Source organism: Monodon monoceros, unplaced genomic scaffold (assembly GCF_005190385.1).
Source record: "Monodon monoceros isolate NGI ecotype Baffin Bay Population unplaced genomic scaffold, NGI_Narwhal_1 Super_Scaffold_18, whole genome shotgun sequence".
NCBI lineage: Eukaryota > Metazoa > Chordata > Mammalia > Artiodactyla > Monodontidae > Monodon > Monodon monoceros.
The window spans coordinates 135,296,836-135,308,365 of NW_021703774.1; the positions used below are offsets into that span (position 1 = coordinate 135,296,836).

The following is an 11,530-nucleotide window of genomic DNA, read 5'->3' on the forward strand; positions in this document are numbered from 1 at the left end:
TAAACTCAGTGTGTTCCCTTGGGCCAGTCCTGGCTGTGCCTCTGGGCCTCAATTTTCTCATCGGCACAAGAACATTTCCCAGCTGACAGCCAGTACTGTCAGCCACGTGAGTGTGCTATCTTGGGCGTGCCGGCCCAGCTGGGCCCTGAAGACTACAGCCCCACCAGTGTCACGTGGGGCAGAACCACCCAGCTGGGCCCAGGTGACCCACAGAATCATGAGAGAGAATGAAATGGATTTATTTCAAGCCATTTGTTACACAGCAATAGAAAAATAAAACAGCATTCAGCAACACTGAGTGCCTGCTGTGTACCAGGCACTGTACTAGATGCTAGAAGAAGCCCATCATTTGTTTCTGGCTTCCAGGCCTGCTAGAAGCCTTTAACTTCCTCCCCTGCAATCTGAACCGGGCCTGGGCAGGAGCATGCAGCCCCAGGTGTTGTCTCTCCAGAGAAGCCACCGTCAGCGAGGATGAGGCTCTCGTAGCTGGGCGGAGGCAAGGGGGGCTGGGCCCCAAGCAGGGCATCCCCCGAGGCACTGCGCTCCGGGTCTTCCTCCACGGGGTATGCAGGTGGTGTCAGGGGCCCCTCAGCCAGTCGGCAGTGCACGACCTCCTCATAAGTGGGAATGGCAACCACCTCTGGGGTCCTACAGGGACAGAAGAGAGGCTGTGAGCAGGGGGTGGGGCAAAACCCTACTGCGTGCCAGGAAGAGAGCGAGGAAGGCTGTAGGCTCCCCAGGGCCCCATAGACACAGCTGAAGCTTGACATCAGCCAGCCCCTGCCAACCTCACCTCCCCGAACTGCACCCTCCCTGTGCTATAGTTAGTTCTCCATACAGTTGGTTCCCCACATGGGCTCACCACACCCTCTGTCTCCTCAGTTCTCTCGACAGGCAAAGTCCTTCCCACCTCCCTCACCCCTTCCCTGCTGGTCAATCCCCACTTGTCCTTTGAGTCTCCTCCGGGGAGCTCTCCTGACCTCCCCTAGCAAATCTCCCACTCCCTCCTCTGGGTCCCCACAGTCCTCTCCCTTCTGTCACTCTTGACCCCAGCTGGTTACCCCCTAGGGCAGGGACTGACTTTGGGTGTCCAGGGATTGATGCTTGGGGATGTTTGTTGAAAGACTGAGTGATGATCAATGGGGAGAAAGACTTCCAGCTTACTGTAACCATCTCCCTTACAAAATCTGGAGTTGTGGATGCCCAGGGCAGGATGCAAGACCTCAATTCCCCTGCCCATCTGGATGCTTGAGGCCCTGATATGATAAGTCCACCAAGTGATTACCTCTACTTGCATACCTCCAGAGACGGAGAGCTCACTCTCTACCCAGGCAACCCTATCCATCTCTAAAGAGCTTGGCTTTCCTGTGACTTTCCCCCACCTCCCCCAAATGAACCACCCTGGAGGGACTTGAGGTACAGACCAGATCCTCTGAGGCTCCTCTGACCAGGCTCTGCCCACTAGATTCCAAGAACAGGTCACTTGCATCCCAGCCACAACAATGCTGATGGGAATGAGGCTGGCCCTCGGTCCTCCCAGGGCCCTGGGGGGGTCATCTCTGGGAAGTCAGGGCCCCTTCCCCTCCCAGGACCTTGGGGGTGGGAGGGTCACTGATCCTCTGTCTGGACTGCTTCTGCTTTGGGAAGATACTGCCAGATATGGAGGTTGACTAGGTGACCTTGGAGGTCCCCTCCCACCCCAAGTGGCTCGAGGGCTGGCTATGAGTCAGCACTGGCTGGTCAGCCACATTCTCGGTGGGAGATCATGAGTCAGTAACTCTATTAACCTAGGCCCCAGTTTCGCCATCTGTAAATAGGGACAATAAGGGCATCTACCTCACAGGACCGTAAGAAGATTACATGAGGTAATACAGGGACACTTAGCACATGCTCCATAAATGGGAGCTGGTAACAAAATCTCAAAGGTCTCCATGAGGCAGGGGTGTAGGTAACAAAAGTTATCACAGATCTGCTGCTAGCAGGAGCCACACAGGCTCAGAGAGGCTGTCACTTGCCCAAGGCCATCAGTTTGGAGCCAGCAGCAAATTAGTTCAATCTATACCAGCCTGTCTAGACAGGGGAAGACCGATGGCAGGAGGCTGGCCAGAGGACAGACAGGTGGTGGAGGGGTCTTCGCTCCAGTGGTGATGGGGCAGCTGTGCCAGGAATTTGCTGCCCCTCAGGTGAGCGCCCATCACCCCCGTGGACATGGCCCTTCTATGGGCAACGTATCTTCTCAGCCCACGCCCACCACAGCTCTAAGAGCAGCCCACTGGGACCACGTGACCAAGGTCATGGAGCAGGCTGTGTGCCAGTCTGATGGAGGGCACCAGCCAAGAGCCCAAGCTGGGCTCCCCTTCCAGTGCTTTTGCAAACTTCTCTCACAGACCCTCCTCCTCAGAAGCCCAGGAGCCCTGCAGCTGAGAAATCAGATAAGGGGTCTCACCTGCCTCTGACTCCCAGCATCCTTTGAGGTGAGGGCAGGCAAAGAATATTGCTCCTGGAGGTAGGCAAACTAGGTTCAATTGCTGTGTGACCTAGGCTATGTTCACAGCCTCTCTGAGACTTTCTCCTCATCTATAAAATGAGGATAACAATTCCCATTTTGTAGATTCAGGGAGAGGGAAAAATGGAAAATGCTTTGACAACGCTCAGGAAAATATGGGTGATTAGGCTTCCAGAACCCCACATCTCCTGCCCTGCTCACCTCCCAGTCACGGCCCTGCTGCTCCCTACTTCTCCAAGCCCCAGAGACATGAGTCAGGTTTTGGGTATGCCTGGGGCCTCTCCAGCAGGCAACAGCTGGCAGAGCAGGGCACAGGTGGCAGGTGAGATCAGACCACAGCAGGAAGTTTGCTTCGAGGGCAGAGGTGCAGTATCCCTCATGCCACCTCACCTAGCCAGCTGGGCCCACCCGGCCCCAGGTTGCCAGAGTCATGGTCCAGCAGGCTGGAAACTTGGGGAACATGAAGTTCAGGGTGTCCATATTGCACACTTCAGGGGCAGGCCCATTTGTGGTGTATTCTGGATGTGGCCCCCTGCAGCCGTGTGGGGCGGGCTGGCCACTGTGGTCCCCATGCACAGGAAGCTCCACCGAGGCTGGGGCTCACCCCACTCTCTGGAGCCTGGTGGGGACGTGAGATCTGAGCCTGGCACCAGCTCTTCCATTATTCAGCTGAGTCAAGCAAACACAGTAGGGAAAGGGGACAGGGACCAGGGGTGAAACGCTGTATACCCAACACTCAAGCTCTCTAATCTTATTTCACTTTCATGACAAGCCTGGGGGTAGCAGCCCTCAGCCATTGCACAGGTGAGTGGAGGCCGCACTCCAATGAAGCGGCAAAGCCCCAGCTCTGCCTGTTTGCAAAACCCACGCCAACTCCACCCATCACAGCTCCCCCAACCCTGAGCCCTAATCTCTCCACACCTCAGCTTTCTCATCTGCAAAATGGATCTAATCCTTACACTGCCTCATAAGCAGTGAGGCTCAAATCAGGAGGCATGAGAGCACATCATAAAATGAAAGTGCGGGAAGAACAGCAAACTTTGCAGTGAATACACCTCCCCATCTATCATCTCATCTGAGCCTAACAGCAATCCTAGGGAAAATTCCAGGATTGACAGGGGAAGAACTAGACATGGTTGAGAGAGTCTAAGTAACAGGCTCAAGAATACAGAGCTTAGAAAAGAAAGAGCAGACACTGAAAGCCTCGTGTCTGACTAGACCCACGCTTTTTCTGCTGTACTTACTGAGGCGTCAGCGGGAGTGGGGGGGTGTCCCAGGAGGCTTCCCATCCAGGCACCTCATTTAGGGCTCACACTTAAGATGGGAGCCCCTGAGAGGAGGGGTTTTGTCTGTTTCATCCACTGCTGCATTGTCAGCGCTCTGCATAGTTAGGTACTCAGTAAATGTTGGTGAAATGCAGGAAAGAATAAGTAGATGAATAAATGAGGAAACTGAGGCCCCAAGAGAGAAATGGACCTGCCCAAGTCATCAGCCTAGAAGGCCTTTCTCTCTAACCTAGAGTTACCTGCAGAGAGCAAGGACCCTGGGGGCAGGGACAGCTGAGTGGCCTCCCCATGGGGCCCAGATGCTGGGTTCTCAGCAGGAGGGCCAGGGTGGCTCGGCCCCAGGGACAAGAAAGAGCCATTAGCAGAAGCAGCCTCTCCAACATCCAGCCACCCCAGCTCTGAATCTAAGACCTGGTCTCTGAACCTGATGGGCCATGAGCACCCCACAGCCTCCTGGGTAGGCTCCTCCCTGGCCCGGCTGGGAATGAAGGCCAAGTGGCCCCACCTGACAGATGCAGCTATGCCCCGGACCCTGTTGGGTCAACACGGCTGTGTCTACAGACAACACCTACCTTCTGTGCTCAGGCCAGGCTGGGCGGGGAGGGACAGGCTCCAGTCCAGAGCACCCCGAGGCCTGGTCTGGTTCCAACTGACCATTAACCGACTGTGTGACCGGGTAGGTCACTGGTCTCTCTGAGACCCAGGTTTCTCAGCTGAGAAGAGTCCCCAAGGCCCTGCCCTTCCCTCTAATAGTCAAATTAAGGCCTGACCATTGGAATAAGGGGCTTCTGTTGAATACTTTATTGTCTGTGACCTCAAGGAGTCACAGGCCAGTAGCAGGGACTAATCTGTTACTTTCTTTAACTCAGAATGCATTTTTCCCTCTAACCAAGGGAAGAAGGGTGCCCAGGTCCGAGGCCAGTTGCCAAATATATGGCTTAGCCCTTAGTACATGCAAATCCAGTGCTTACAGAATGGTGTGGGGGAATGCGCACTTCACAGCCAGCAGGCTCTGCTACTTTCTAGCTGTATAACCCTCACCCTCTTTTTCTGTAAAAGACAACAGTAATTCTTACCTTGCAGGTAGGTTAGACTGGGGAAGATGTATGCAGGCCCCTGATATGCCTGCCCAGCTGATACTTGGTGAATGAGTAAGTACATAAGAGCATGTAAGATACATGCATTCTCAATAGGGCAAAAATTGGTTCTTGGACTCTTGCTGATACTGTGTTTACATATAAAGCACAAATATACATACAGACCAAATATGTAGTATATCTGTGGTATTAACATTTCATGGGGGAGGATGAAGAAAAAAATGCCTAAAAAGTCTCCTTAGAGGGAATGATAATGAAAAAAAAGATGAGAAATATTGTCCAAATGCAAGGTTTTGTCTCCATTCCCCACCTCACCCCTGGGCCTTTGCACACGCTCTTCTGCTTGCCTAAAACACTTCTCTCCACCTTATCTACTTGAGGAAAAGTTGACATTTGTTGTGCACCTACTGTGCGCCAGGCTCTGGGCTGAGTTCTTCATATACATCATCTCATTTAAGTACTATACAGGCATTTGCTATTATTGTATGCTGAGCTCTGCTGCCACCTCCTCCAAGAAGCCTTCCTGGATTTCTCCATGTCCCCACAGAACCATGTCTGTCCTCTTTCACAGCTTTAACTACTCTGATTTGTCAAAGTCTGCCTCTGTCGAGGGACTTTAAACTCTTCCAGGAGTGCTGATCAGCCTCCAAGACCCCAGGGCATAGGCAACGTCTGGTCCAGAGGAGAAACCCCATGAAAGTTTGCTGAGCAAATGCATGATGATGTGACAGTGCCCCACCTGTGGCCTCCACCCAGCCCTGCTGACCTGCAGCTCTCCTTCTCCAAGGGCTCCACAGTGAGGTAGTACAGGTCTCTGGAGAGGTGATATGAGTCCCATCGAGGCGGCCCCTTGGTGCTGGCCTTGACAGACCACAGCAGGCTGAAGAGCAGCAGCAGGCCACCTGCACCGCAGCAGAAGAAGCTGACCGACCTGAACAGGGGACCGGGGGCCTCAGGCTCAGGGCGTCCTGTGGGCAGAGCCGGCTGGCTGGCTCTTCTTCTGCATCTTCTTCACTCCACCAGGCGAAGCAGAGTGTCCCGGCCACCAGAACCACCATGCCGGTGACCGTCATGCAGTAGCACAGGGTGGAGGCCACACAGCCGCTGTCACACGTCTGGACACCGAGAAGGAGAGAGAAGAGGAAACGGGGCCCGTGAGAGGCCTGTTGGGTACCAGAGACTGGATTTTAGTCCTCCTGCCTGAGGTCACTGTGCAAACTCAGAGGGGTCATTTGACTTCTCTGTGCCTTAGTTTCCTCATCTGTGAAATGGAGATGATGCTCCCAACTTTGCAGGGCTGTTCTGAAGGCCACAAATAATGTGTCTCAAGTTCCTAGCACCACACCTGGGACCTGGTAGGAGCTCAGTTAAGTGTGGCTGGGTTCACTCCAGGACTCCCCCCGGACTCAGAGGCCTCACCAGCCTGGTGTGCATGAGACTCCCCACTGCAGGCTGGGAGGGAGAAGAGTGAACGCTGCGGGGTCCGCCAGGCCTGCCAGGAGAGAGGCTTGCTGGTTACGCCTTGCCTCACTTCACCTTCGTCACAGTCTGGAAAGGTCAATGCTCTTATCTCCATTTGACAGAGGAAGATATTGAAACTGGGGGTGGGTAAAGGAGCTAGTGGGAAAGGGGCACTGAGAAGCCTGAAGTTGAAATTCATGACACAAAGCAAACCTTTGTGCAAAAAGATGTTCACCATGGCCTTATTTTTAATGGTTGTAATTTGGAAAGAGCCTAAGTGTCCAACTATAGGGAAAGGGTGAGTAAACCACGGCATAAACTCTAGATGGAATATTCATGACTCATTTTTTTAAAAGCTCAACACAAATGTTTAACAACGGAGTAAATGCTTATGATATCTGACCTGTTTCAACTTAGTTTGCCAAATTATGTGCACAGTGTTATCTCAATGAGGCAAAGACAAAATGCCCAGGGGGAAAAAAATAACTGGGAGGAGCCCTGGCTCCAGATTATGCAGACAGGAAGGGGCTGTCCCCAAAGCCAACCTCTAGGCTGCTGTACATACTGTTCCCTCTGCCTGGTAACTTGCGTCTCCCCTCCCAGCTCAGCTTGGCCCTCACCTGAGAAGCCTTCCCTGGGGACACTTTAAACTTGGAGTCCCCTGGGCTTTCTTGGACCAAGCTTTTATCCTGCCTGTTTGGTTTCTCCTTTGCTTATTGTCCTTACCACACAGGAAGCTTCCTGGGGGCAGGGTCTGTATAGGCCCTGTTCACTGCTATAACCCCCAGTGCCTAGCACATAGTAGCTGCTCTATAAACATTTGTTGAAGAAATTCTCCTAAATGAGAAACAGCGTTGCTGAATAAACCTTGTTGTGTGGAAAGCCCCTCTCGCAGTTGGGAGGGGCTGGGAGAGGGGAGGGAACATAAGATTCCAGCTGCTATAGCACCCAGCCTTGGAGCCTGGTTTTAGTCCCTACAGTACAGCTCACCAGCCGTGTCCTGGGGTGAGCCTCTCAACTGCTCCGGGCCTGTCTCCTCACCTGTACAAAGGACAGGCTCTCTAACAGGCTGCTAGCAGAACTTACAGAGGGCCCCTCTCCTCTTCCAAAAGTTGAGCCGGTGAAGGAGGGGGCTGGGGAACTCACAGACCTTAGGAAGGCTTCAATCGTCAGCCTTACAAATGGGGACTTGCCCAGCCTAATGTGGTGCATCAAATGATGACCTGCTGTGCAGCCATTCAAAGGCAGTTCAAGATCTAGTAGGTGAGCCTTTAGATTTCAAAAGGGCATGTTCCCAGATGTGTTTAAAAACGTGTGTGTGTATGTGTGTGTGTATGCACGTGAGAGAGAAAGAGAGAATGTATACATGTAATGCTCGAGGAGTGGACCCCAATCTTTCTGAGCCTCCAGGCCACCAGAAGCATTTAGAAAAATGCCACTTGTAAATTACCTTCAATTCTCTTCCTGTGAATTTGTCTATGGGGCAAGGCCTCCTGTCTCCAGCTCAAGGCATTTTCTGGGGAAGAGAAAAAGAACCTGACTACAGTCTTTCCAAAGTCAGACAGCGAGGAGAGGCTGTCAGAAGGAAAAGCTGGAGAAATCAGCTTGGGGGGAAAAAAAAACACAGCAAATCTATAACGGTAACCCTTTGCCTGTATATAATGGCACTTGACAGTTCCGCTTCATACCTGGAATCTCATCCGACTCACCACAACTGAGGTGGATGGTCAGGGCAGGGAAAGAAATTCCTGTTTTGCAAATGAGGAGACTGAACCCAGAAAGGTGAGGGACTTTGCCCAAAGCCATATACAGCTGTGTGTCTCAACCCTTGCAGAACTCACTCCTGAGTAAGGTAACTTACGATGCTTTTAAATTTCTATAAAAGCAATAGCTCCTCATTGCGGAGAAGAGGAGAAAACCACAGAAGAGAATAAAAATGCAAAATACAAATCATCATTAATGCTGCCCCACAGAGATGAGCATGATCTGCAAGTGAATGCTTCCTTTCCAGCCCTCCCTTGGCCTGCATGGTTGATGATGGCGGCAGCAGACGTGTACTGGGCCTTTACAGGCGCTGGGAACCACATCCAGCACTTCACAGGTACCCAACATCTTAATCCTACAACAGCATTATGTCCTGAGGACACTGGAGCTTCGAGGGTGACAGCTTGTCCAAGGTCAGTGCCAAATTTGAACCAGGTCGAGTCTGAATCAAATCCCTGTGTGTGCATAGCTAGATCCATCTGTATTTTTCAGTATATAAAGTTGAGACCGTGCCGTGAATAGATGCATTTGTAAATCTTCAGCACGGGCAGATCCCACCTTCTAAAATGCTCTGCCCTCCTTCCTGATTCAAATGGTCCCAGACCTCAGACAAGCCCCTGGAATTCCCCTTAGCATGTTCTCACTGGATGCTGTCATCTTCTGTGTGAGTCTCCCTCCCTCCACGTGGATCCACCATGGGCAGGCAGAGCACGCAATGACCTACCACCCCCGGGAGATGGAAGGCGTCAACGTCCAGCTGGATGAAGGACAGCCTGTTCTGTTGTGAGGTGGTCTTCATTATTGTTACAGATCGGGGCTCTGATGGCTTATGGGAAGGGTGTCGTGCCCCAGATTCCCCTGGCCCATTTCAGAGACATGGTCTTCAGGCAGTTTACTCACCCTTCACAGTAGTGTACCCTGGACCCTGGTGGGGGAGGAAGAAAGGGCTCCCTGCCCTGGAGGGCATAACCCCAGCCCCGGGCAGGGAGGAAACGTCTCTAATCCCAGAGGAGTCCCACTCCCAATCTGGCACTCAGTCAGGCTGCCAGGCTGGCCCCTCCTTCCAGCTCCCTCATATCCCCCCCACCCATGCACCCAAACTCCTGGGGTCCCCTACACCTGCCGCTCCTGGGGAGCCCTCTGTCCCCATTCAGGGCCCTCATTTCACACCCCCCTTCAAGACCCATGCCAAATACACCTCCTCCCAGAAGCCTTTCTGCTGCTGCCACCCCACCTCCACCAGCCAGAGTTATCACTGCCTCTGACTATAGCCACTCTGTTAGCTCTGTGACCTTGATCAGGCGGCCCAACATCTCTGAGCTCAAATTCCACAACTTCCTGGGGAGCAAGTTGTGAAGATGAGGTGGCAAGATGGCAAAGAGTGACACAGCTTGACAGAGAGGATGGACCCTGGCTCTGACACTGGGTAAGTTACCTAGATTCTCCATGCCTCAGTTCCCTCCTTTGTAAAATGGGCACAAATAATATCGTACTATCCCTGCTACCAACAGGGGAACTTTAGGTGCCAGTTTTCTGTAAAGAACTAAACCATCTGAACAAGAAGTGTTCCAAACCATCTTCGTGTAACCCCGGGTAAACTGAGGCTCTGAGCGCCATGGTCCAAGGCCACCCAACAAGTTAGAACACAGTTAGGAGGAGACTTGGGTGTCCAGACTCTGCTCACCAAGTCACTGAGGTCAAGGTGAAGGGAAGGGGTCGGGGGTGGGTGGGTGGGGTGGCTGGATTAGGAGGAGCCGAGATGCTTCCAAGGGCGGGGAGAGAAGGAAGCTTATACCCACCTTGCGCGCAGCCATCGCGCTGCAGGGTCAGGCGTGGTCCCGGAGCGGGGAGCCTGGCGAGCCGAGCGGAGTCACGTGAAGGCATGATGGTTGTCGCGCCCGTGAGCAGAGCGAACCTGGGAAGGGCGGTCTCTCTGGTCTGCAGGGGGCGCCCGGCGTTAGGGGCGGCCCGGCGACCGTCCCCCAGCCCAGCTCTCCGAGCCCGCAGAAGCGCTACTGTCCGGCTCCGGGTCTGGTCCAGGGCGTCTCGTCCGCCGCCGTGCGTCCCGTCCGATCGCCGCCCCGACCCGGTGGGAGCGGTGCAGAGCCCGCTTCACCGCGCAGGGTCTCGGCCACCGGGTGGGGGCGCCGAGGGGCGCGTGGAGTCCGGCTTCGCTGTAGACTCCGGTGATGATCACCCCCTGGCTCCCGCCCACGCTTCGGGCTTGGCCGACTGCGGCCTGGACCCTGGGCTCGGGGCTCAGGGAGCGGCCGGCCCCACCTCTCCTCGGATCTGCGTCCTCGCGGCCGCAGGGCCTGCGGAGACTCCAGGGTGGCGCGGCTCCAGGCGGCTCCAGGTGCCGCGCCTGACCTTAAAGCGACAGCGCGACCTGGGCTGGCGGAGGTCGGGGTTTCCCAGCGCGGGGGGAGCCCTTAACCAGAACCTCCCTGGAACTGTCGGGAACCCGCAGTCCTTGGGGCCATCCCGCCCCCACTGCTCCACGGGGGCGGGCTTGGGAACCGGACACTAACTCTTCTGAGAGCCATCGGCGCTCAGCCTGAGAGGGCTGTGAAGCCCAGGCCTCCTCACTCCCATTCTACAGGAAGGGAAACTGAGGCCCAAGGAGGGAAAGTCACTTGACTGTTTACCGCATACTCCTTGACAACTGGCTTTTTCTTCTCACAGCAGTCAATCGGACAGCAAGCCCTCCCGGGCCCTCCAGGCTCTCACATCCCCAGGAGGAAGGCATTCTCTGAAATAACAGAAGGCATTTAAGTGCTTCCCCAGCCTCTAAACGAGTGAAGTCACTGACCCAGGCAGTGAGAGGCCAGGAGAGGGGGGCTTGAGAGCAGGGCCTCCCACCTCCTGTGTGACCTTAACCTCTCTGAACCTACTCCCTCCTGTGTCCAAGGAGGGCTGAGGACCCCAGCTCACAGGTCTTCAGGGATTGAATGAGTTAAGCTGAGCAGGTTAATAGAGCTCAGCCCTTTCACAAGTGCAGGCAGGAGGCAGATTTTATGGACAGGTGATTTAGGGGCCTGGAGAAGGGTCAGCGTGTGTGCTTGTGTGAAGTCTTCTCTGGGAGGACACCTGTTGTAGAAGGTAGGAATGGGGTGGCAGCATCCAGGCTGAAGGAGCAGCATGTGCAAAGCCTGGGCGAAGTCACAGGCAGGTAAAACCTCGACAATTTCATGTGGGTCAAAGGGAGGTGGTTCCGGACCAGCTGAGGTCTGGGTTTTGTTTATGTTTCGTCCTGCTGCTCCAACAAGCCAGGGGACTGGGCGGATTCCCCTCAGCCATGGCCAAGGATTCCCCACTGAGCCGGTGGCGACCAACTCCGTGACCAACCCAGGGACACGGGGAGGTCAGAGCAGCCTGTCCAGTGGAGATCTGAAGCTCAGCGAGGGGGAACCACT

General features: G+C 54.4%; 1 protein-coding gene across 1 annotated transcript; it reads right to left on the reverse strand.

Moving 5' to 3' along the window:
• Positions 1-253: 253 nt before the first annotated feature.
• TMEM61 (transmembrane protein 61) lies at positions 254-10,466 on the reverse strand. Its single transcript, XM_029230037.1, is given in 4 exon segments — positions 254-648; positions 5,656-5,878; positions 5,881-6,004; positions 9,914-10,466. Coding segments are annotated over 4 exon segments (639 nt in total). The 5' UTR covers positions 9,929-10,466; the 3' UTR covers positions 254-371.
• Positions 10,467-11,530: the final 1,064 nt, after the last annotated feature.